The sequence below is a fragment of the Pectinophora gossypiella genome, chromosome 1 (assembly GCF_024362695.1).
Source record: "Pectinophora gossypiella chromosome 1, ilPecGoss1.1, whole genome shotgun sequence".
Taxonomy (NCBI): Eukaryota; Metazoa; Arthropoda; class Insecta; order Lepidoptera; family Gelechiidae; genus Pectinophora; species Pectinophora gossypiella.
The window spans coordinates 8,485,891-8,512,536 of NC_065404.1; the positions used below are offsets into that span (position 1 = coordinate 8,485,891).

Here is a 26,646-nt window from a genome sequence, read left to right on the forward strand (position 1 = left end):
GGTTGAGTAGCATGCAGTTGTAGTTTGTAGTATCTATATTTAGAAAAAAACATGTAGAAAATAAAAAAGGAAGGTTAGGGAAAGGGCAACGAAAAGAAAAGAAATATTTGTATAATCGTTTTTTAAATAATTTGAATACTTTTTGGACATTTACATAAACATTTAATAATTTACAATGAATATTTATACTGACATGACATGACACATCATATTCATGACTAATACTACTCTCTAATATCTATTTGCAACTTGAAAATAACTTGTAGGTGCTATGAGAATTTACTCTAGACAACTAAATTGTTGCGTGGGCCTATTACCTCACAAGCGTTCCTTTAATACTAAGAGTGTATGCATGATTTATAATTTTATAAATAATTTAGAAGGACATGTATACACAGATAAGTAGTAGGTCGACGATATAAAATATACACAATAAGGAAATTAAGGATAAACGTAGTATCAATTCACTATCGGCGACTACTAGTAAGCATCGAGAAATGCGTATTTGGAAAGTAATGTCTTAACACGTGGACATTGGAAACAAGTCAGTCTGTTGAGTGCCGGTGAAACTACGCTCTTAATTGTACCTAGAAACGTTCAAGAAGTTATTATTTTGTCATAACACCAGTCGCTCATATTTTACAAAGATATGTTGAAGTATTCTAAAGCAATATAATAGCTATGACTCTAAATACTTACATCTATGTAGACCTCAAATGCAAATACTTTTTAATTTACATGATATGAATATGTCATTAACCTCTGTTATAATAATTAAATGTAGGTATATTCAATTACCGGTGACAATAGATTTTACAAATTTAGGGTTACACTGTTTCTATTGAGTAGGTAGGTATCCAGAATAGACTCGATTGAACGAACTTTCTAGAATTGTATTTAGTAGAACCAGTTGAGGATATTGTTGATTTATATCACTTGGAATGTGGTTATTAAGATAAAATCATGCATAACGCACTCCAGCTGATTTAATAGTATACAATAATACGTTATTTCATATCAATATTTATATCTATCTGTTATATAATACTATTTATTATACATTTTATGTACATTTAAGATATAGATTTAAGAATTTAATTAATTTTTGGGATAATTTATATTTATTTTTTGATGTCATAGCACATCAGACCGCGTCTACTGTGGATGTCGTATACCGGAGCGACCCCGCGGGCGCGGCCGCTCGCAGTCGCGGTCGCCCAATGTGCACTATCACAGAGTAATGACATAAACGTGGGACTCACGCCGAGCCCCGATTGCCCCAGGCCCGTACATGCATATAAGTTACTTACAATAATACTAGGCATAATAACACGGAATAACAATTTGTTACATAGCACTACACTTCGCTCGTAATATTACGCTATAACAGACGATCGCGTCGCCGTGATTTATCAGTCCCTTATTTCCCTATACGACTAAGTCCTTTGTACAAAATAGACACGACACCGCCCGGGCGGTGTCTCGATTCTCGATCCGTGCGGTTCTCGTAGAATCGGCGTTCGTTCCAAATTCAGATCGAGGTGTGTTGGAATGTGTGTTTGGAACCGTTTAGGTTAGACGGTGAGCCCCTCGGTGCGCGCGGGCGGCGGCAGCGAGGCGAGCGGGTGCGGGTGCGGGTGCAGCGGCGCGGGCGGCGAGGGCTGCGGCGGCGCCGGCGCGTGCGCCGCGTGCGCGCCCGGCGAGCGGTACTCGGCCTCCTCGCGCAGCTGCCGGCTGCGCTCCGCCAGCTCACGGCCGCGCTCCGCCAGCTCCCTCATGGCCGCTTGCCTCTGTTCATCCCCCCCCTCCAGTGACGGCGGCCTCTCCAGCGGGGACGCCGCCCCGGGCCGAGCGCCTGCGAACGCACCGAAGCCTAGAAGTCCCGGAAACTTCGCAGCTACGCCGTTCTGGCCCGCGCTCTGTTGTATCACTGATATCTCGTTCAGCTGGAAGAGAACGCTTTATTAAGTACTTAGAAGTACGAAATAGGTGATCATAACTGCAGATTACACGCACATTCACGTGAATGATAATTAAGTCAATGCCGCTTACATACTTCGTTACTACAAGAACAAGTTCGTTAAAATTTCAAAAGTCTAAATGAAGAATCTGGTTATGAATTGGGCTGGGCTATTGAAGTATTTACCTTTTGCTGCATGCCGTTAAGGAAAGGCGCGGGCAGGTAAGGGTAGAAGAGGTCGGGGCGTCGTAGCAGGTCGTGCGGCTCGTGAAGAGGTCGCGGCGGTAGTTCCAGCGACATACGCCGACCGCGCCGTGAAGCGCCGCCACTCCACATGTGGGTACCCATATGGACCTGGGCAAAAATACTCTGGTTAGAACATTTATAACCATCTAAGGCTAAGTCTTCGTATTGGTTAATTTCAAGTCTGATCTTTTTCTGAACATTCAGACTTAGATAAGTAATGAACTTAGATGTTCATTAAACCCGCGGAACTCTTGGAAGATTGGAGATGCCTTTACTTAGATATGCATCTAAGTAAGATATGCATTCAAAGTATACAAGTAGTACATAAGTTTATAGGTAACTACTTATGTAAGAAAAACCGTTACATTTCCCAACTGCCTAATACGAGTACCAATCATCCGATAGACATCCCCATTCAATAGATCAAGGCCCCAGTTAACGTTAATCTGTGAAGATTTCTTATGGCCTGATTTTATTAGGTGAGTTTATGGTATTATTGTCCCGTGATCAATGGTACAATTTATTACCTTGAGATTGCCTTTGGTGGTGAAGGCTTTTTGACAGACGGCGCAACGGAACGGTTTGTCTCCTGTGTGCGTGCGCATATGGATCTGCAAAGCTGATGACGACGAGAAGTTCTTGCGACACACTCCGCATAGATGCTTGGACGACACCGGCGGTGGCGGGTGTTGCGGCCCACTCGGCACTGTAGACAATATTACTCTGGGTTAATATTGTTTTCAAGACCAAAAGACCCGGCTGGTTAAAAAGACCAGGCTTGTTAAAAAGACCACATTGAAGCAATTCATATAAGAAATCAATATTGCTATTTGACTTTCGTAGACAATGCTCATTTACTTTTATATGCTTAAATGTCAAATTGCTTTCTTAGATGAATTGTTTCTATGTGGCCTCTGTGGTCCAGTGGTTGCTCTTTAGGTTCTCGGCTTCCTCACGATCCGGAGGCTCCAGGTTCGAATCCCGGTGGGGAAATATCACAAAAATCACTTTGTGATCCCTAGTTTGCTTAGGACATTACAGTATGATCACCTGATTGTCCGAGAATAAGATGATCCGTGCTTCGGAAGGCACGGTAAGCCGTTGGTCCCGGTTACTACTTACTGATGCAAATAAGTAGTCTTTACATGAGCCATGTCAGGGGACTTTGACGGTTCAATAATAACCCTGACACCAGAGTTGATGATGATGATGCACCTCATAACCCACACGATAAGAAGAAGAATGTGACCTTTATAACTCCGAGGACTGCAGAAGCCACGTGAATTGTCCAAAGCTCGTTTTTAAGTTCTATTTAGTTAGAGACGGAATTGAGAACGTGAAATGGTATGGTACCGCACCGCGTCCCAAAATTTGTGTCAAAGGATGCATACACTCTCCAATAGGTGTTACTAAAGTTCATCTCTCGGACCGTCCCGTTATCGCCTCTATGTATATTTGGGCTTGAAGTCTTCCGGATTCTTTTCAGAGAAAACCTGTTTAGTTATCAAGGGCAAATTATTTATCTGCACAAGAGTTTTTCAGACTCTTTGGCTTATTGGAGCCGATAAACAGAGAAACTTCATTTAATGTAGAATGTTTGATAGCGGTATCTGTATACCTGAGGTTCGCTAAACGTTTAAGCTTCAAATCGGTCTAATCGATGTCTATCGGCGATATCAAGTTTCGTGAATCATTCAGAATAACAAAAACACCTTAAATACGTGTGTGGAACAAACATTTTTGCAGATACAAAGTTTGCTCATTAAGTGTTTGATTTATTGATAAGGTGGATCATATATCATTTGCAGATACGTCTAGTTGGTAAGACACTGGAATTCCTTCTACGTAGTTCCAGGGAGTATATTCAGCAAACTATTTGGAACAAAGCAAGTATGGTGAAGGATAGATAGATCTTTGGAAATGTAAAATACTTCAAGTGTCTAAAATAAAACTTATCTTAGGTTCACAACTTGTTTTGAAAGTAGGTTCGCGTTTATCACATTCTCATCTAATCAGTGGCGTCAAGTCTAAGTGAAAATCGAAGAGGACCTAAGGCGGAACATGGTAACTGTGGGAAAATTAGAAATGTAAGTTCAAATATCATACCTGAAGGTCGCTTCGGCATCGGCGGCATATCAATGGGTGGCGCATGCGTCATGGTAGGCGGCGGATGCGCGGGCGACGATCGTTTCAGATCCAGCTTGTCTGGTGACGAGCGCCTATCGGGGCTCTGGTCCCGGCCATCGTCTCCGCTCGCCGGCTGGCTTGAAGACTTGTCGAAACCCGGCGGCATATCCCGGATCTTATGCGTCAGCATATGCTGCTTCATATTGCCCTGCGAATCGTATCATTGCGTTAAAAAAAGTCTCTAAAACTATTCGTAACGTATACTTTCAGTACGTATTAGTGGTAAATATGTGCGATAATTAGCAGTTTTAAATAAGCTTAGTATATGATCGGAATCGTTTAGGCCTACTTATTTGCTGATTTCGATTCCCATGTCGAATTGCGATATTGAATTGTGTTCTCAATGCATTTGATTGGAAAGCTCGTAAAGAAACCACAGTTAGCTATTATTGCAAATGCCTAAGTTGGAACAGCGTAGAAATTATGATGGCGAATAGTCTCGAATAATATATAGTATATATCCAATGTCATTACGATTTAAAAAGCGTAGTTTTACAACAACCCCTTTAACAGTTTGAGTGTAATTCACAACGATTTTGATTGCGCTTAATGTGAACCAATATTAGTAATGGTGTATTTCGTGGAAGAGTAAGTAATGTAGCCAAATCGACGGCAGTTAATAGCATTTTATTAGCCTTCATGCGGAAATCACCTGGATACTCGTACAGCTGAATGATTGTTAATCGAAACATTATGTTATAAGGGTTGTTATTCTATGATTGTGTTTGAGATATAGATACCTAGACTAGTCAACGTAAGTAGCTAGAAATGTAATTGTATTATTATATTTGTTTTTGAACTATGTAAGCTTAAGCACACATAGCTTTGTAAGAAGTGATAGGTACTTTGAAGTGTTATCACTAAAATTGTATGAAACGTAAAGTTTTTATAGAGTGAATATGAGACATACTTAGGCCCTGAGGCATATCTTGAACAAGGTTGTTTTATATTTGAATCTTTTTATCGACAGAAAGGTAAACATTTGTGTAATCTAGTCCCACGGACTAGCATGTACATAGAATAAGGTTGTTGTGTCCTATAGTGATGTCTTAGATAAAAGATATATGAGAACAATCGCGGCGACAAAAGTCAACCGTGCGCTAAGCATAACTATACTGAGTCGAAGCCTAAACTGATAAAGGCAGGGAAGTAGGGGATGAACTATATATAAGAAAAATGAACAGCGTAAGCGCTCAGGCGTCGCTCTCTCATACCGGATAGACGAAGGCGTTCCAGAGGTCCAAAGCAGTGGCGTGCGGGGGGCGGGGGGCCCGCGGGCGCCTGCACCGGCAAGTGCCGCCACTGCTCTGGAACCACAAACACACGCCGCGTTACCACACGCAATCACACACAAATCACACAATATAACACAAACATCGTAATAACAAGTAACTGAACAAAGGTAGGTAGAGTTATAGCGGAGATCGCGAGATAAAGGATTTACAACTTATTATAGGGGAATGGCTAGAATGAAATGCTTGAGTCACGGCAGTTTCAGTACACTTATTTGCAACTTGGATTACATGATTTAGCGTTGCTGTAGTTAAGTACATACTTATATTTATAAGTAAGGCTGACCGTTTTTATTAAACTTGTATCTACTAACGTAGCAGACAGTAACTCTGTAATCAGATACAACTAAAACTTAGCTAAAAAGCAAACATAAATTGATTTTTTTTTTGACGGTATTGAAAATTCTTTAACCAGCGGAAAACTTCATTATCGCTATGCGCTGTATTTGATAACCGAACACACCCACACGGACGGAGTCGCGGGGAAAGCCAGTTGCTTATAAAAATACAGGATTCAGTTTTGTTTTGTTTAGAAGATACGTAGGTGACTACAATCGACGTTAGCAAAGTACTTGTAATGCAAGGTCGACCTCACTGATACCTTATATATTGCCACATTTTTAGAGTTACGTCGATACTTAGGTACTCTGAACCATATTGATTAAAGCCCAGTGGGTACCTATATAATAACACATACATTTTATTCTTTTGCGCGTTTTGTATGTGTATAGCGGGTCAATGTAAGTACCCTATAAATTAAATATATACATTCGTAAAAACGCAATTGTAATTGGAAATAAACGAGACATTGTTTTAATATTAAAATATGATCTCACGGCCAAATAAGCTGCCAAACACACGTGTAAAATAATTACCAGATGCAAATAGGTAATAAATTGCAATTGAATCGTTCGATTGCATCCGTCGACGTATTTATGAATTAATATTTGTTTGGTTGTCGCACAATGACACATAAATATTACAAATAGGTAGATACGTTTATTAATGAGTAGCAGCTATTCTCGGAACTCAAAATGATGAAAATTATGTTAATAAATCCATTATATATTTTGAGAATGAAGAATTTATTAATATATTTATAATAAACATAATTTGTATTAAAAACGAGGCCATATGCCACTACAAGTACTTAAAAGATATATTTAATTAGTTAATTCGTAGACATAGATGATATTTTTATGTGCTTGACACATTATGAATAAAAATTGTTTGTATTAAAATGTTTATTCGAAGAAATATTGTGATCTTTGGTATCGAAAAATATATCGGGATGTAATTAATTAAATTAATGTATTTGACGTAAGCATTATTATTATGCTAAATACTTACTTATAAGTAGTCATAATTAATGACACGTCTTCGCTTTAGTCATACTTAACTATTTGTCTTTTGAGTAATTAAAATTGGTCATATTTCCTTGTAAGTCAAGAAAGTTACGATTAGGTAGGATACTTAAGCTTTTCTCAAGAACTTACGACTCTAATTATGAGTAATAAAGAAAACTGCTCACATTTTCCCGCGAAAATCTCTATTGAAGTGCATTTACACATGCGTTTTGGTGCTTTTTACCCAACTGCGTGACAAGGCAAGGTGGAATTCTACTTTTACAGACAGACAACAAGCATGTAGCCCCTGGGTATATCTGAATAGGCGAACTCACCACGGACAGTACTTGCAGCTTTTTTTTTTATTCAGCGCGGTCCTAAACTAATGTTTTTTAAATATGTTTTCGAATTCATATTTAGAAGACGTTAATTATGATTGTCATGCGCTCAGCGGTGAAAAAAAACGTCATGAGGAAATTGTCATAGATATCAGAGAAATATGTATTCGGAATTGTATGACCTAATCTGTAACAAGGCTAGTTTTTCTTCAAGGTGGAAGGTTATACTGGTAGTAGCTTCTGTAAAAACCGGACCTGCAATTAATTCCGTGAAAATGGAATAACACTAGGGAGATGATGAATACTTGTATATTTGAATCATTTTTATAGGCGTTTTTGAAACACAATTCCAAGTTAAACGTTATAAAGTACTTAGTCGTTTTACGAGCGACATTATTATCTACAATTTACATATATTTGGAACTAACCAAACAATATTTGGACCAAATGCGGGCTCCTTGGTTTGACCTTAGTTTTTGTGATATTACGTCATTTTGTAAAATGTACTCGTGAGGTAATTAATCAAATTCAATGAGGTATAAAGACTATTTTTAGCAATTAATATTATCTATTAGTAGTGGGACGTACTTAAAATGATTTAGCTACAAAGTTATTTTAAAGAAGTTGTTGATTAAGACATTATGAATTTATTTAAAAGTAAAAATCCGCTTTGAGTTATATCGATATCTCATTTTATAGAGCCGTTTTCAGTCGTTGTTTGAAGCTGGAAGCAAATCTTAGGATTTACCTCCTAAGTAATGTAGTTATAGAATAAATGATAAGAAATAGAGCAAATTTAACGTTTTGTTTATTATCCTAAAAAGGGACATGTAACAAGCTATGAAAAATTAAGAGTGAATGAAAAGAGAGTTACTGCAAGTTCTGCCCACCCGAGTAGGGATAACGAGCGTGAAGTAATATATACAAAGCGTGTATACGTGTATGCATTAGGAGTAATAGACTTAATTTTATGTCCGTATAACTTTAATAGAGAACCGGAGAGGAAATGATTCGCCACCTAATACGACACGATTTATTTATAAAGAACATTATAGAAGGAAAAATTGAAGGAAAGAGAGGAAGGGGTAGACCTAGGAGAACATTTATGAAACAAAAGAAAAGGTGCCGGTCGTGTCGTATCAGGAGGAAGGATTTGGTGGAGACAGGAGAGGAATGGCGATTACTCCACCGACAAGAGCGCAGCTCTATAATAGAGAGAGATAACTTATTATTATCGGTCTACCCTTTCAAATTACCTCCAAAGGGATACAACGTTAAAATGGCGCGTACTATTTATAACATTGCTGTAGAACCTTTCGTATATTTGTTCATTTACGCGAATATTACTACGAGGGATAATTTACATAATAGCTATTTATATTCTAGAACTGAAGCAGGCTATTTTCATCTCGAAACTTAGTAACAGTAACGTTTATTCCGTTGTACTTATAAGTAAGAAAAATATTTTATCGTGGCTTGAATTCCGATAATAATATGTAGGTATTAAAGCTATGAGAGGGTCAGGGATTACCCATTTTGAATGCTAATGACATTGTAATATGATATCTCCAATACGTATTATAAATATTACAGGAGTTTTTACTTAGCTAGTCGATTAGAAAAACTCCATATACCCGCATTGGAACACCTGGTGGAGTATACTTCATGCCTCCTCCGGTTGAGGCCTGGGTTCAGTAGAAAGAGGCATATGCATGCAAGCTTAGTCTTCAACGATGACTTAAAAACTTTTCACTTGTTTCAACACTGATTACCCAGTACAGTTCATTAACTGCAGACCGGTTCCAGGAAGCAAGATCTTCGTAATTATCCATTGACAAGTATAAGCAGTGATGGGCCGTTCCTGAGAATGTTCCCTCTTTGGAAACTTTCCCGGAAAAAGGCTCCAAACCTTATGTAAAAAGAGTTTTACTATTTAACCTTTCAGGCAGGTAAGAACAAAGTACAAGAAAGAACAATTTGAAAATGAAAACAGACAGTGTCCTTAAGTCCTTATTATTAAAGTTTTTTTACAAGGGGAACATTCCCGGGTAAGGGACATCACTAAGTATTGTAGAGGGCGTTGACTTACGATGCTAACAATATTGACCTGTTTCACATTCTATTTAGCCTTTGGTCTTATGCCTTATATTTTATATAAAATATGTATCCCTGTTTGAAATTTAAATGTTTTTTCTATGTTGACTGTTAAGTTAATAGTTCTACAAGTTACTTCTATTTTTAACAGCTTTTTTATTATTAAAAGTATTAAAAGGGAGTAAGATAATTGTGTACAAATGCGGAGGCAGTTTTTGTTAATAGACATCATACCGACATTATTATGTTTAGCTTGACTGTGATCAATGTTTTCGTTAAATTAAATACTTATAATTTACATTCATAATTGTTACTCGGATGTGCAGACGTGCTTTAGTTTGTTGACATCAAATTGATGTAAAGAAAGGCTGCTTTCAATGTTTCAATAACCCAATAAAATGCACATTTAAAGGGAAAATATTTAGTTCGTGACACGCAGACAATTAAATACAGGGAGTTAGTAACATCGTAACGAATACTCAGGCTGACGATTCAGACCATGAATCTGATTTAATATCAAGTGAAATTTTCCGTCGCAAAATTAGTGTTTTTTCTTGTGTTGTATTAAATTATTTTCAATTCTATACTTTTGCGATGGAAAATTCCTCTTGATATTACTCGGACTAATGAGCTGGATCATCCCTCAGTTTTCGTTACGATGTCACTAACACTAACCTGTATATATCATAATACATATGTGGCGAGGAAGTGTAAGAAAATGTGAGGCATGAGTTTTTGTTAGAGTTCAATCAGTTTGCTACTCAGTCTAATTATATCTACTTATACGATAAATCACTAATAGAGACGAAATCCAATTAACTTGTCTTATATGATATGTCCTATTACGTGTTACTAGAAATAATGTACAACATTTTCTAATACTAATTAGGTACACTTGACTTTACTAGAATTTATGTGGTAACGATGTATTTAAGTAAAGTTATTGTTGTCTTTAACTAGAAGCTAAATAACTAGGCGTTTAAAGCTGTGAAATTAAAAAGCTAGAAGTTCTAGTCTAGAATTGTACAAATACATATTCTTTCATCTTCATCTCCCTAGCATTATCCCGTTTTTCACAGGGTCCGCTTAGCTAACAAATATACTTTACTGCAAATACAAATATATCTACTTTATTGCACCAAAATAAAAGGAAATATTTACAAAAGACTCATTACTAGGTACCTACATGGCTAATGGCCGCGACTTACATACACAATCTTATTGGATTCCAGTTGGATCACTTTTATTCCAAAAACCATTAGTGACTGATCTAAATCATAGCCAGTGATACTTTTACTTAACTCTGTCAATAAGCATAACAATCGTAACATGAGTAGTTGTTGCACTTTAAACGCTTAAAATGTAGAGGTGCGGCTGCAGCCTTGCATTTTGGCAAAATACCATTCCGTTTCCAATAAAACTTATAGAACTGCTGATATTTCATACATTTTCTGTAGTTGTGTTGTACGACTGTACTGTTGTTCGAATGAACGTTGTACGGTTGTTCGTACATACAAGATCTGAATAATCGATAAAATAGTTTGGCGCGTGAACTTTCGTCGGTGCAAGCGGGGACACTTATTGTAATTTTAAATGTTCTTGTGGTCGCTGCCGTCGATAAGCCTCGCCACTGTTTTCTAACATGCCTCTTATACCGTGGCGAACCTGTATTTCGCTAGGTAACTTGTTATATTTTGACTACGAAGTTTCCTTTCAAATTCCTTATAAAGTTACAATAGATCTGTGTGTTTGTGGATCAGTTTCGGCCAAGTAGTTAATGCCATCTGCGGCAAATCTACAATAAATCACGTCAAAAAAAATAATAATGTGGATCAGTCTTTTGTCTTTCACGAGATTCGTTAATTCTCTGGCTTTCGTCATTTATGTGAGTAGATAATACCGTGAGTGTTTGAGTACTAACTATTACCTATTAGTGTCAAAGGGATAGCAGTATAGGATAGCCTAAATTGTGACGTCAAAAGTATGAATAGATGGGCTTATTGCCCTCCAGAAAAACGTTTTATGTTTTCCTGTTCGTCATTTTTGAACCTCAACCTTCGGGCCTCTTCGTACAGGAATGAATTTCGTAAAATAAACAATGTTTGTAAATAGGATTTACTGATATTTTCGCAAATATACCTGTAACATCAAACGGAACCCAAGGAGCGTATGCACAACCTTACATTTGCAGGTATTTACATAATATATTGAGGTTTTCTCACGATTAAATTATAATCATCGCTTATCTTAAAAAGTTATTTCTTAATTCACATAATTCATATACCTACCTGCCTTATCTTAATGTTATTCAACTTTCAATCTGTATATATTTTCCATTAAAGATTTTTCCATTTTAATAAGTAGGTCATCAGAAAATAAAAATCTTATAATGAACGGATTTTAGTCTTAAACTTCCGTCTTTTGGTTAGTGTTTAAAGATATGCATGTGTATACGTAGTTTTATACTTTTTGTCTCAAATTCTTAATAATGCGGATTTTTAATTACTAATTAATTATTACTAAAAATATAATTCCGTAGGCGTATTGGAGATATGTTTTGGCGGTAAGAAAATGTCATATATAAATAACTTAATACTTTTTGAGCAATTCCTGTTCGGCGCATCCTTGCCAGCGGGGTGGGCGCTTCTTGCTTCAGTAGCTAGAGTGAGGTGGTGGGTTGAGTTTGGATAGGAATCCAGACTTACAGGGTATAACGTAGAACCCTTGCCTAGGGATTCGGGTGAAAACCTTAACGGTTGCAGAGGCGGAGTTGGGAGCCATCCGTACGGCAATGCGGGACGGAAGGGGCAAGTCACAGGGACTGTAACCTGGAACCTGACAGAGGGCAGCAGTGACTGTCAGTACTATTCAGAGGCGAAGGACAGGAGTCCTCGTACGGCTTTGAAATAGACTACTCTGGGCGCCAACCCACTCGCTTCAGATCAGTACTGCGGGCGGGAAGGCAAGAGGGGAAACCACTGTCCTATTTTTCCCTAAAAAAGTGGGATGGAGAATATTACACCGACAAGAGCGTGGCTCTTAAATTAGTGAAGATGTTTGGATATATGAGAGTTGTTTAAGCTAATCAGATATACAATTTATCTTTGACAAATATTAATGTACTTTGTCTAACAAAACAAAATGATTCACTTTGAACATAATCAACGTAACATCTATATTTTACATGAACATAATGCATTTTTTTGGCACAAGAAATGTTGCTTTGTTCGTTGTTTCGTTTGTAAATAACATAAGACCTTAATTACCGCTAAGTCAAATAAAAGGACGGACACAAAATTTTATATTTAAAAAATACGGCGCCGTCGTAAATAATCTATATTTTATTGATAAGACCCTTGGACACTTTCGGAAATATACGAAATATGTTACTTTGTCAAGCATAAATAATCTTTTTATGACGAGAGGCGTAGGTAAAGGCTCAAGGATTTATAAGCAATAAATATTTTACGACATGAATTAATATTCCGATCGTTTTCCGTGACGTTGTTTTTATGACTTATCATTTTTGTGGCGCGACGCGACGGCCTAACGCGCGGACGTCGCCGCGTCGCAAGCGCAGCTACGCTTGCTTGAAATATTGGCCCAGCCGAGTATAAAACTCGGATACCCATAAAACGCTTTTAACAACCTTTATTTATTATTTTAAATATTGAATTAATTCCTTAACTAGACCACATTTCACATCATTATGTGAGTTTCTGAATAAGATATTGCGTTGTTGGGTAGGTCGAGGTAGCTACACTAACCATTTATATGCATATTCGTCTATTAAGTTAAATATGTGCATTAGAAATATTTTATTTATGTCCATAAAACAGTGATAAATAGTCACATTCACCTAATGGAGACAGCTTTCAAATTAAATTAAATGTGTATATAGCAGAGGGTTTAATTTATTCATCAGCGTAATGCAAGGTCGTAAAAAATGTTCACCAAGTATTTAGGGTTTATATAGCTACTTTGTACGATTATTTATTTACATTTTTTTTTGTAGAATGAAACGAACAAAGATATTCCTAATACAGTTTATGCACGCGAGCTTTACAAGCGCAGATTGCGTTCGTTGATGTCTTTTATATGGAGCGTAGTTACTACCAAGAGTTATCCTTTTAGAAAGAGTTGTATTTTATTATTTTGTTGTCTTAGTTTAACAAATGCAATTGTTGCTTACTTAAGATGCAAGTATTGTGTGTGAATTACTATAGGCACGGAATTAGTGTTTACGTTTAGTGCAGTAATAGTTTACATTTAGGACAAGATAGTGATGTTCCTAGTTGGTTTAGGAAACTCTCAGACAAGCGTTTGCTCGGTTTTGATTAAATCGGGACAAACGAGCCTACAAGTTTGCGGAGTCGGTCGTCAATTACTCGAGTCAGACGAGCTCGGATGCGCGAACAACGGCTAAACTAACGCGAACTCGACGCGTCGACTAGCGACTTGTAATTACTGCTTGCAAAATTAATGCACTGAAACTTGGATGAAATGAAACCGGCGCATGAAGTTCTCACAACGAAGACAACTTGCCTCCCGACAAACTTGCTGTTCGCAGCTCGACTTAGCCACTAGACTTATTTATTGAACACTATTTACATCCTTTACCGACACGATACTGATTTTGTCTCTTTATTAATCGTAAATACTTCACATATTTGCAGAGCTTGACGTCTAATGAGGTTTTTTATGATGCGAAAATGAGTGGAATTGTCGTAAAAGCATATGTGTTGCTATTTGTGTAACAATAAAGTATGAACTGGCTGCGAGCCAAAGACACTCAATCGGGGCTATGTATGTGACTACATGATAATGATTTTAGCGCGATTCTGAAGTCGGTCGCTGTTTATCAATGAAGAGTGTATTGTGTTGATAGTTACCTTGGTGGAGAACCCTCGGTCGCAGACGGTGCACTTGAACGGGCGCTCCTTGGTGTGACTGCGGTAGTGGATCTCCAGCGCAGAGTTGCACGCGAACGTCTTGTAGCAGATGTTACACGTCGTGTTGCCGCGCACTGCACACAGATAACACCACTCTTCAATCTGGTTGTCATATTTCCATCGGTCATTGTATTCAATTTAGAACGCGCAAATACTCCAATTCGAATCATTGTATTATGAGACAATTTTACACTCAACATGACTGTATTCGAGCGTTCGTTAGAAGAATTTAATATTAGTTGGCCATGAGGATGAAATGAAGGGAATGGAAGTGCGGGCGACCGGGGCGGACGATAATATAAAGATCCCGCGAACGCATACCTGCGGGAGGAAACGCAAGTCCGAGCGGGCTGAAGGGCGATCCTCCGAGAGCGCCTAGTGCGGCGAGCGGCGCGGGGTGCGCGGGGGGCGATGGCAGCGGCGAGTGGTGCGGCAGGCGCGGCGGCGGCGTCGACAACGTCGACAGCGCGGGCGACGGCGGCGAGCCTCGCGCGCTGCGCCCGCTCTCAGAACCTGTCGCCGATGGGAGGGAAGCCGTTGTGGTGATGGTTTTTACTTCGCTTTCGGACGCCGAGGCGCTGACGGAGAGCGGCGAAGTTCGACGATCCTTTATATCTGATTCATCGTCGAACTCCCGTTTAGCGGGCTCTCGCTCGTCCCGGCCGCTCTCATCGTCGGTCCCGCGGGAGTCCGCCCGTCGGTCGCCGGGAGTGGACGGAGTGGGAAACAGTGGAGGAGGCACGGGACGGTACGGAGGACTATCGCTGACATCGAGCTCGCTCGTCATGTGTGGGAAGCCGTTAACGTCTACGTTGCGGTTTTGATCAAAAGGAATACCCGGACGCTCACCCGTATGAAGACGTATATGCTGATGTAGTATTATAGGGTCGGTAAATTTCTTATGGCATACTGGACACTGATGTAACATTTGACCGGGCGGTTTTATGCGATGAACGCCCATATGTGTCTTTAAATTGCCTTTGGTCGTAAAAGCGCGACCGCACAATTTGCATCGAAAAGGTCTTTCCCCGGTATGTGTGCGGTAGTGCATCTGTAACGCACTTTTACAAGAAAGCACTCGGTGACATACTATACATTCGTTTGGATCGGATACCTTGTTATCGATGTTATCTACTAATTGTTGTAATTTCGACGTTTCTGACGTTTTTGTGACTTCTATCAAACTTTCCCACGAGTTGTCATTGCTGCCCGGTCGCGGTAATAACGCATTATAAAACAAAGGATCCCGAGCTAGGTCCACGTCAACGACACTATGAGGAGTATTATGGAAAGGAGTCAAACTACCCGAGGAAACACTGCTAGGTGGTGAATGGGGGAATAAAGGATATGAAGGAAAAGTTCGAAGCCCCGTTGCTATTGAAATTGGTCCAGATAGCGATGAATTCTTACTTGAGAGATTTTCCGGTTGATCCGGGTCCTGCTTGACGTGTGGACTTTCTCTGCCAATATGTTCTTCATTGCTGTATTTAGAGTCCATGCTGCAGTCGTCGTAAGGAGACGTGGAGGGATATCGGTCTTGCTCAGGATCTTGTGCTGTGTCGTTTTCTTCGGGTTCCCGTTTTGGCGTTACACGATCAGTCTCTTCAAAACTGGAATCTCGTTGGCTCTCCTCGTCTTGTGGTTCAGACTTGAATACTTCGGGTACGGATCGAGTGGGGCTCGGCGCAGAAGGTTTACTGAGATCAGCCGGAGCGTCTTGTTCTTCTCTCATCGCGAAAAGTGGATGCGGTGGGAGGGGTTTGTCCCCGAGGGGGCGCGGGGGCAGCAGGTCATGGTGCGGCGGCCTATACAGTGGCAAGTTTGGCGGGAAGGGAGCCGGTGCGCCCGCCGAGAACTGCAGCGGGTGCGGCGGCATGCCGGGGATCGGACCTTGCGAAAGCTGAGCGAGTAATGGCGGGTGATATTTGTCTAAATGTTCTGGTATCGGATTCGGATTCATCTTAACATGCGGGAACTTTGCAGTATGTCTTTGGAAATGAACTTTAAGGTTTCCTTTGGTTGTAAATCGTGACCCGCATACATTACACTTGAAAGGTCGTTCACCTGTGTGCGAACGGATGTGGATCTGTAGAGCGGAGTCACTTCCGAATACTTTTCCGCAATATCTGCAACGATGTTTGAAGAATGGTTCATTGCGCCCTCCAGATTTTCCGTCGTATGGCGACATCTTTCCCGACTTACGAAAAGCAAGCTCATCAGCCAGATTGTTTGCTAGTAAACCTTGTGACGCATTATCAAGTACTTCTTGCGCTCTCTTCTGTAGCATTTCTAGAGTATTAGGTTCGTTGAGGGACGGCGGTGGATCATTGTTCGTGATGATTGAAGATGCTAGTGAAGAAGATATGGAGCTGTATAGCGGGTGGGTCATCATGGGAGGAGAAGATGTCGAGAGTTTAGGAACAGAAATGGGTTCCGTCTTAGGAGTTAAATGCGCATGGGTCGACGGCAAGCTTTGGCTAGTGGGAGGGGCGGGTGTAGCAGGAGTTGGCTCCCGCGGCGGACGTTGCGGCGACGGCGACGGCGACGGCGATCGAGCGGTCGGCGCAGGAACGTTTGGCTCGGGTTCATTTAGTGGCGGGCTTTGTTGCGGCGGCAAGTCGTCTTTTCGTCGTGTTAACGATAGTTGATTTTGCAGTTGGCGTATCAACTGTAGTTGGAATACTTGTTGATGTTGTAACGTAAATAGTGTGCTTTGTAACACTGCTAGCTCGTGTAGAGCCGCTTCATTGTCGGCGTTGTTGGCCATCGCAGTGGCGGCGAATTGTGCAACTGCAACTTTTGTATTTTGTAGGGCTTCGAGAGTGACGTGGCCGGCGACCGGGAAGGGGAGCCCAACCGGGGGCACGTCAGCCTCAGGCACTTCAGCCTCTCCGTCTTCGGGGCTGTTATTATTTTCAGCATCTTGCCGATGCCTTCGTACTTGGTCTAGTCTCTTGTGCGGTCCATCCATTTCCTCGTCCCCAGAGACGACCATCTCCTCAGGGTCTGAATGCATTCTATCCTCGCCCATTTGCAACGCCTTCTCGTCACATACTCGCTTGTGGTACAGAAAGTCGTGTAGATTCTCGAATTGCTCTTGGCATCGTGGACACATGTGTGGCTCGGACCGCTCCCGCGGATCCTCGGAGACATTATTATCCTCATCCGAGCACGAGCCGGAACTTTCACCTACGACAAAAAAAAACATTGTTATTTAAAACAACAACTAAAAAATGTAAATCAATACAAAACCGATGTAGAAAAAGTGTCCGAAAACTTTTTCTCATTTGTATTTACAAAATGTAAGTTTTAATACAAACATTCAAATATTTATTAATACATTAATAAACAATATAATAGTAATACATATATTAATATTGCAAGGCTAACTAAATATCACAATGCGTAATGTTATTATTTTCACGTATACAGATAAATGTTAGATCGTCGCGTCGCTACTCGTCAAGAGATGGCGCTGTCAGTTCGTTTTCAACGTCTGCCCATTTATGAAACCCGATTAATATTGTAAGCGTAATTATTAACCTTCAATTTAATTAGCCTTGCAAGTAATTAACAAATTATGAATACTGAATTTGTGTTTTCTGAGAAGTGTAAGATAAAGTACGCGTATGTAATGTACTAGTATACGTTTTTTCAATTTACCGGTAGAAAGCGTCCACGCATTTTCGTTAATATTTAATTTTTTCGTCCTTTAGGCATATTTACTATCCATCTACTTCTAAATATTTAATCAGAAAAAGTGTTATGATATTGACGGCTATCAAAAGTCCTTTATCCAGCACTTACCTGCGACATAATTCTACAATTTCGTATTTTCTGGTTGTTAATTCTTATTTGTAGGTAAACCTTTGTAGTAGTAGGCTGATTTTACAAGGTTTTCTATTTATAAACAGTTTTGCAGTATTTTATATTTCTTTCAACATTCTTATGCCTACCATATTTATTTTTATTTTGTAGCTGCATATAATCGTAATTGACAGTTTTACAATCCTGCCGAGACATGAAGCGGATCTCTATAAAACTTTTTAAAACAATACTATGTTCTTTATTGCAGTCATCATATCGTAATCCCGTTTTCGCGGGATCTGCTTACCTAACCTAATCATTTGACAGTTCCGGTTTTTAACAGAAGCGACTTCCTTACAGTGAGAATCAATCATTCTACCAACTGGGTTTCCAGGGCTCCTAAATGTTATTTACACATAGAAAAAATCTACTATTTTTGTTTTCTTTATTGTAGTACCAATAATAAATTAAAAATAATAACTAAAAATAAACTATAAAGGTAATTTATTTATTTCTGGATTTGTTGTTAGTCATTTAAAACGGTTTCATTTATAAAATTCTAGGCTATGTTGGTTTACAATAAAAATATAAAAAAAAAATGTGGGTAAATCCCTATCTAGATTTCTTACAAAAAATCGCATTATAATGCATCTTCGTAAAAGTCCATTTCTATCAAGTAAGAATCCTATGATTGGCTAAAATTTCAATTTATTTATTTTTAAGTTGTCAGTTTCAACCAATGACATGATGTCATTTATTTATGCCAATATAGAAACTGAGTTACACGATTAGGCGTCGGACAACCAAACAAAAAAGATAAATATGGCCTTAGTGTATTTTGCTTTCGGCCTGCCATGTAGTCAAGTCTTTACACACAGTAATATTTGAACTGTATATTACAGAAGTAAAAAGCGGTAGAGTATAAAAAATGTTTTTTCACAGGGTCCGCTTACCTAACCTGAAGATTTGACAGGCCCGGTTTTTTACAGAAGCGACTGCTTTGTCTGACCTTCCAACCCGCGAAGGAAAAACCAGCCCAATATAAGTTAGGTCACATACCTCCGAAAATACATTTCTCGGGAATATGGGTTTCCTCACGATGTTTTCCTTAACCGCTGAGCACGTAATCGTTTATGGTCAATCATTGTTTTAGGCCTGTGCTGGAGTCGAACCTGCGACCTCAAAGTGAGAGGCAAGCGTTCTACCAACTGGGCTACCACGGCTTAACGTACACTCCATCATGTTGAATTAGTGTATAGCGGGTTGATAGCGATTTCTGTTCAGCAGTTCTTTGAAATATAATGTATGTAAGCAAGCAAGTCTTGTTTGCAAGTGTTGCTTCGGGCAAGTCTGGGGCCAAGAGCAAACCCATCAAAAGTACCTAAAAAAAAGTAGGTAGGTGTGAAACAACTCTGCTTCCTGAGTATCAGTTTTTTCTAATTCAGGAAGTTGGGTTACTCTTCTATATCAAAAGTAATGTATCTAAGTATCAAATATATTTTGGCAATATAATTATTAAGTATTTAGTGAATTATTGCAAGAAAAGAAGGAAGGAATTGTGGAGGAAGCAAGAGGAGTGTGTCAGGATCGAAGCAAATGGAATTCTTTGTTCTTTTGTAATACTAAATAATTATATGTAAGTAAGTTTCAGTAGTATGTATCTATCTATGTACATATATACCGCGATGTCCGTGGCCTCACTCGGCAGGGCCCGCAGAATACCAGCGTCGCGGCTCACGCCACGACTTATGCTGAGCGAGGTCCTTTTATTCCGGACTCCACCGCAGATGATCGGGCCGTCAGTGCGTTGCATTTAGAATACTTAGTTTTATTATTATTGTTTTTATGATTTTGGTTTGTTTTTCTTTTTGTTTTGGTATATATATTTTTTGTCTATGTACTTATTGATTTCCGTGTGGTTTTTGTCCTGTGTTAAATGTAATGTATCTGTCTGTGTCTGTGGTGTCCGGAAGTAATAAATGTTTCTTTCTTTCTTTCTTTGCTTACCCCGGTGGGAAATAGGCGTGAGTTTATGTATGTATGTATGTATAAAGTGTCGCAGTAAGTACACTAAGTCCGAAGCGTAGGCTCAGTTCATCCTATGATGGATGTACTTCTGACTAGCCTAATTGAAAATATAGTCGCGAGCTTATGTCACAAGTTCACCTCTGAAAAGGATCTTATGTCCATCCCTGTAACATTGCTTGCGAGGAGTAGGTGTATATACTGTACACCTTATAATATACATTAGTTTAAAAATGTGTCTTGAAATAACAAAACTACCTTCAGAATATGACGTCGCGCTATAATTAACAAAAAAGTTATTCAGTTTTTTCCTATAAAGTTAGGTCTGTGTAAGATAGGAGTATTTGCTTCTTCCCCGTCGATATATTGTACACCTCTGCCTACCCCGTCGGAAATTCAGGCGTGATTTTATGTTTTGGGATATCTGCATTGTGAAAAGGTAACAGACAGACTGAGTTAAAAACAGGTTAAGTACATCGTTTTATGCTTCTCCGATATCAACGGAATACTTTAAAGTGATTTGATTCAAAATAGTTAAGTATATTAATTTAAATTGTTACAATATAATGTTCAAATGCTGTTTCCGTAGACAGGTGACGTGTTACACCTTTATGACATTAGAATTTATTAATTTTGAATACAATGGTTTATTACAACGATAAGCAGTATAATGAAATGTTTATCTGTTCTAAATAACATTTTTGTATACTCATTGTGTAGTTTTCAATTCGGTTGTGAAACTTGTACTTGCATACCTACATCTACATACGAGTTCACACGAACGTAGGTAAAGATTATTCAGTTTGGTGGAGTCATAAGTCGTCAAAACACACTTAAACTGTTTTACGTTTTTGTGTATATCGTAATAGACTTAATGTTATGGGCGATAGGCTGATCCCTTATCACCATAAGGTTCATCATATCCAGCTTACGACATCGTATCAACAGTGGCTGCAAGTTGTCTTTGATTACTTGTGGCTCTGCCCACCCCATTAGGGATTACGGGCGTGAGTTTATGTATGTATGTAATAGACTTAGGTTTGAAATTAAAGTAATACCAGAAATAAGCAAAGTTTTTGTGTATATGTTTTTATCTTTATGAATAAAAAAACATTGATTGTATTCCAAATTGGGGTAGTCAGGAACAGCAAGATGAATTGTAAGATAAGGTCTTTAGCCGATCATAGTCGACTTTATTTCATCTGCTTAGGCTGCATGAAATGAAAGTGTTCATTTTGCCCCACAACATGAGTATTTACATACAAAACATAATTGGATGGTAGTGAATTACATACATACATAAACTCACGCTTATTTACCACCGGAGTAAGCAGGGACTATTGAATTCCATTTGCTACGATCCTGACACACAGCAGACAGAGCTGCAGAGCTGGCAGAGAAAGACCTAGAAGGACGTACATTGACCAAACTGGAGATGTCCTTAGAAAAGGATGAGTACGATTTACTCTGACTGAAGCGGCGTTGGTGTACCTATGAAACACTTAATGGATGTGGAGGAAGACAAGTGTGTCAGGATCAAATGAAGCAAATGGTAGTGAAATACTAGAAATAATTTACAATTTCACTTTAGCACCACGATTAATGTGATGTCAATGAACTGACTATACAATAGGGAAGAGTAATGAATGTGGTAGTATTTTCAATTGTTGGGTTTTGAAGAAAATTAAACTGAAAATATTCGTACCTAATTATTAAGAAATTTTTACTTGTCTGTCTACAAATAAAAAAAAAATAATGAATGTGGAGGAAGCAAGAGAAGTGTGTCAGGATCGAAGCAAATGGAATTCTATAGTCTCTGCTTACCCCGGTGGGAAATAGGCGTGAGTTTATGTATGTGTGTGTATGTATGTTACTTGACTACACGATTGTGTAGACTGCTTTACCTAAGCTTTTTTCTCTATTTTTTAAACGAGAAAATAAGTACTTACCCGTACCTACGCATATTTTAAGTACTAGAAGGTAGGCATTTTAAAAAATATGCTTTTTTATATTCTTTGATAGTATTGAATGATTAAATATAATTTTAAAAGTATCAGATGAAACGTAAGTACTTACTTACTTTATTTTTAAATATCTTGTATTAAGTGAAAATTCAAAGGTTATAATTTACATATGTAGTGAAGTCAAAGTTATATTTCTATTTGAAAACTCATAAATTATGACTGTTATAAATATTCTAGAAATTATGTCGTGTTAGTACTTAGATATCTATTATCATAATGCCAAAGCAATATGTTTTGTATTCATTATTTAGTTAAGTTTTATATCTATTGGACGAAATATTTATAAGTATATATGATATACTTATTTATAACATTTGCATGGAAATATTGATATTTAATTTTATTAATGATTGACTACTTCGTTATTTTATAATCCTCATTCAATTTAGTTACTGCTAAATACAATTTAAATCTCTATTTAAAGATAAAATCTAGTAGATATCGGACAATTAATTGTTACCTGCTAAAATGTGTTCCTACCTTCAATGAGCATAAACTGTAACTTAGACAATTGTCTGCCTTGTCTAATTAGTAAGGTTGCGTAGAGCAAGTCACTTAATGCGTTATTATTCTACAAATAGGCTTGACAAGAAGTAGGCAAAAATATTTTAATAGGTAGGTATAGATAGATATATATTTTAATAGGTAGGTATTGTCAGCCATAACACTTTGTACGACTATAAATCAAAACTATCTACTTAAGTATTCATTTATTTACAAGTTTATTGGCCAATAGACATACAGAAGTAAAAAGGAATTGGCAATATCGATTGGAATTTTTAAATCTCTTATTTAAATAATAAAAAATCGGTTAAAAAGAAAGGGTTGGGCTGAGTTGAAATGATGGAAACCCATCCTGTCTGGATTTTACTGAACTTTTCCTTCCCTAAATAAGGGAAATCTGGCAGCAATTTATTTCATTACAGTTGAGAAATAACTTATTAAAGAAGTCTTTTCCACGTTTTATCATTAAGAGTAAAAAATATAAAATGTATTTTATTTCTATATACTTTTTATACTTATATGAACTGCGTATCCAAATTGTTGGTGATAATATCTCTTTCGTTTTGTTTTGGTTTTCCGAATGGAAGATTATTAATTCTGATATTCAATCATTCATAGGTTTACTTGCTTATCAGCAACCTACTTTCACTGCTTGAGGCAGTTTCCATATTAATCGACTACGCTGATCTTTAACGAAATTACTTTCCAGGCTACGTTCTCCAACAAGTATATAGATGCCGCTGTATTAACGTGATAACTACCTAATTTCCCATTGCTCGGGTACATAATTAATCAAAAATATAATGTAAAGGTAGAAGCATATATAAAATAATTGTTGCGTGATATTTGGATCAGATACGTATCGAATTATGTTGCTACCTATAAGCAATACTGCTTCTCTTTATTTTGATCAGAATAATAATAGGTAGAAGATGTGTTGGGCCTGGGTATAATAACAAGGGTCATCATTTAAACCCAAAAACAAAGATAAAAGATGCATATGTCTATTCATGAAATCAGAAAGTTAAACGAAAGCAAATCTGTACAGCGCCATCTATATGTTTTTAGGGAACGTCCCTTATTTACAAAATACCTAAAGAGTACAAATATTGGTCAATTCAAGTTATTTATTTGCGTTACCGATTTTTGGGCTACAACAATAAAACGGTTATTAAAATCATGTCCGCTGTAAGTTGTCACTCTTTTTTTTATGTTTGGGATGTTTACCTCAAATTTTTGTAATGGGAACGAAAAAGTGAGCACCGACACAAAACATTGATAATCCTAGGTAGCGTTGCGGCGAGGGATTAAATATCTCATTTGAGTTGCCGGCGTTTAATAGTTAAATATCTATTTGTGAGAGGATTAGTGGTGTGTTTGACAGAGCCACGGCCCGCAACGTTCAAAGGATTGCCCCGCTCCCGCCTTACGCAGAAATGTGAAAAAAATGTGAAAGAGTCCCAAAAAGTGTTTGTTGATCCTAACAAGCGCGCCGCCCGCATACGTTTCACCGGACATTGTCCAACATGCACACAATACCATTTATAAATATTTATACCCTACCTCTAGCATTTCAAATCAGGTGTCCGCTCCAAAATAATCATTTTTACAAAATGTTATTCATTTCTTAACACCTACTATTTCATACTTATGTTTATAAATGCCATTAAAATATCTAAGCTTCACGTATCGGGTTTGGTAATTAATCTACTTACAGAAAGTCCATAACTTATACTTAAAACTAATTATTATTCATCATTCAAGGTAAATGGACGCATATTATACATATCAATTTTTCATTTTAGTACCAAATAGAACCGGATCGTTAACTAGTTTTTCGAATTTATTAGCCAAGCAAACAAACAGTGAATGTATTTCATAAGAATATGAGCGGTCAGGTTATTTCAATCGTTAGTAGATAAAATATCTCAATATTTTATAGAGCACTCATAAAACCAACATGATAACCAGGCCGGTGTAGCGGGCGCAATAATAAAATGTGACAACCTGTCATTCTAGTGAAATAGAGCCTTTTAGTGGCTCTCTCCAAACGCGCTGTTAAAACGTCGACTAAATTAACCACGTATTTACATCGGCATTAAAGCTATGCCCATTTCTGTTTTATTCTTTCCCGTGCTTACATTTTACTTAAAAAATAAGCATGTCTAGTATACATACGTTCATAGACTATATACCTACTTCATTTATAATCGCGTAGAGTCGGTATATATACTTCATTGCACTGCTCTACTGCGCATTGTGGCATAATGTACTGAAATAGTACAAGTAGAAATATGTAATTGAAATATTTATTTAGCAATCGTAGTCCCTCTTATTTATGTATGTATTTATACAGACTTCTATCAATATTTTTACCTACTCAACTACTAGAATATAGAACGAATTATGAATTACAAATAAGTAGTAGGTATTCTATACATATTTTACCACTTTATTAATACTTAACAAGCGAGCAGTTTTTTTAATTAAATAGGCACTACATTGTAGCTATCTGTCTAACCTATTCATAAAGTATTTATTATATGCGCTTTCATGCATTTTAAAACATTATTACTCCTTTATAATTTTATAGTCTATTGTATAGTAAAAACATAAAATAATGTGTATGTATTTATGCTATCGCACAGTATAAAAAAAATGCTATAATTATCTAGAGACTGCATAGATCAGAAATAGAGCTAAAATTATTACAAGTTATCTCTATCGGATTTTGCTTTGTAGAATATCTTATTTAGTCCAATAAACCGCAAAAATGTCTAGACTTCCTTGTTTTTTCTTCTTATTAACAAAAGTAATGATTTGGTTCAATAAGCAATGAATAAAAAACTGATTGATGAGAAGCTTAGCAACGGAAAATCATTTGCTTTAGATGAGACAAAATGTAGAGCCATTGTGATCATTACTTCGTTGCATTATATGACAGAAAGAGAGAAAAAATATATTTTATACTACATTTTGCTTTTGATATTCCTATTAATTAATGTTCATGCAGTAACTTCTTATTATTACTGTTGTACAACAACATTTTACCAAAACATTTGAGTAAAAATGTATTTATTACTTATGTCTTTATAGGTACTTTTTATGGTGTACCTACTTAACACATACAAATATTTTTTGCTCTCACTATAGATAGCATAAATGTTATAAACGTGTCCAATACTATAAATGTAAAGCAAAATTGTTATTTGTTACATTTGATTGGAAAGCTCTATTATTAGAAATGTAATAGTTAAATTAAAAAAAAAACAAAAATAACCTACTGTTTGAGGTAAAACATTTTACAAAAGCCACCTTGACTTCTGAGTGGTTTATTTCCTCTACTCTCTTTGGTATCTTGGTTTTTGTTTAGATTATATAGGTATTAGGAATGTTTGTAAGCTTCTTACTTTTTCAACATACACATGAAAAATCCAATGCTTCAGGGGACAACGTTTTCCTCGTTTGTTGGCGTTTAAAATATTTTGTAGAGTGCTCGCTATTCACTACACTGTTTACTCACCACGTGGGAGGCGATTTTTTGTGCTCACTTTCTGCTGAATGCCGTATTTTATCGTCGCTAACTGATACATTTTTCCAGGAAACGCAAATCAAAATTGTAACGGAAACGCGTGGACGCAAACACCTTGTATTTGTTTTGTAAAATATTTCACTGTTCCAGGGCGGCGGGCGCGTATGTCGTGTGTGGTGTGAGGATGTCGGTGAGTGAGGCGCTAAGTACCGATGGAGACGCGGCGGACGCAGGCGGGCTTGACGCGCGGCATGGCGGCTGGCGGTTATTGCCGGCGCATGGCAGGCGGCGGCGGCGGTCGGCGGCGCCCTACGCGCGGGCGGTGCGGGCTGCGGAGCG

The 26,646-nt window shown here is 37.9% G+C and overlaps 1 protein-coding gene across 1 annotated transcript; it reads right to left on the minus strand.

Moving 5' to 3' along the window:
• Window positions 1-104: 104 nt before the first annotated feature.
• Window positions 105-26,646, minus strand: LOC126367665 (homeotic protein spalt-major-like). Its single transcript, XM_050011296.1, has 8 exons — window positions 26,518-26,646; window positions 14,737-17,604; window positions 14,356-14,489; window positions 5,608-5,700; window positions 4,313-4,541; window positions 2,734-2,912; window positions 2,147-2,314; window positions 105-1,946 (listed from the first exon to the last, which is right to left on the minus strand). The coding sequence occupies exons 1-8, from the start codon at window positions 26,558-26,560 to the stop codon at window positions 1,575-1,577; spliced, it is 4,086 nt and encodes a 1,361-aa protein (XP_049867253.1). The 5' UTR covers window positions 26,561-26,646; the 3' UTR covers window positions 105-1,574.

Bases quoted from the DNA above. Each gene is read 5' to 3' on its own strand.
- LOC126367665 (XM_050011296.1), bottom strand. From the start codon at position 26,560: ATGCCGCGCGTCAAGCCCGCCTGCGTCCGCCGCGTCTCCATCG. The intron at 14,490-14,736 runs GTATGCGTTCGC...ATCTGTGTGCAG, and splicing joins ACTTGCGTTTCCTCCCGCAG to TGCGCGGCAACACGACGTGT. The intron at 2,315-2,733 runs GTAATAAATTGT...ATTTTTGCCCAG, and splicing joins CCACCAAAGGCAATCTCAAG to GTCCATATGGGTACCCACAT.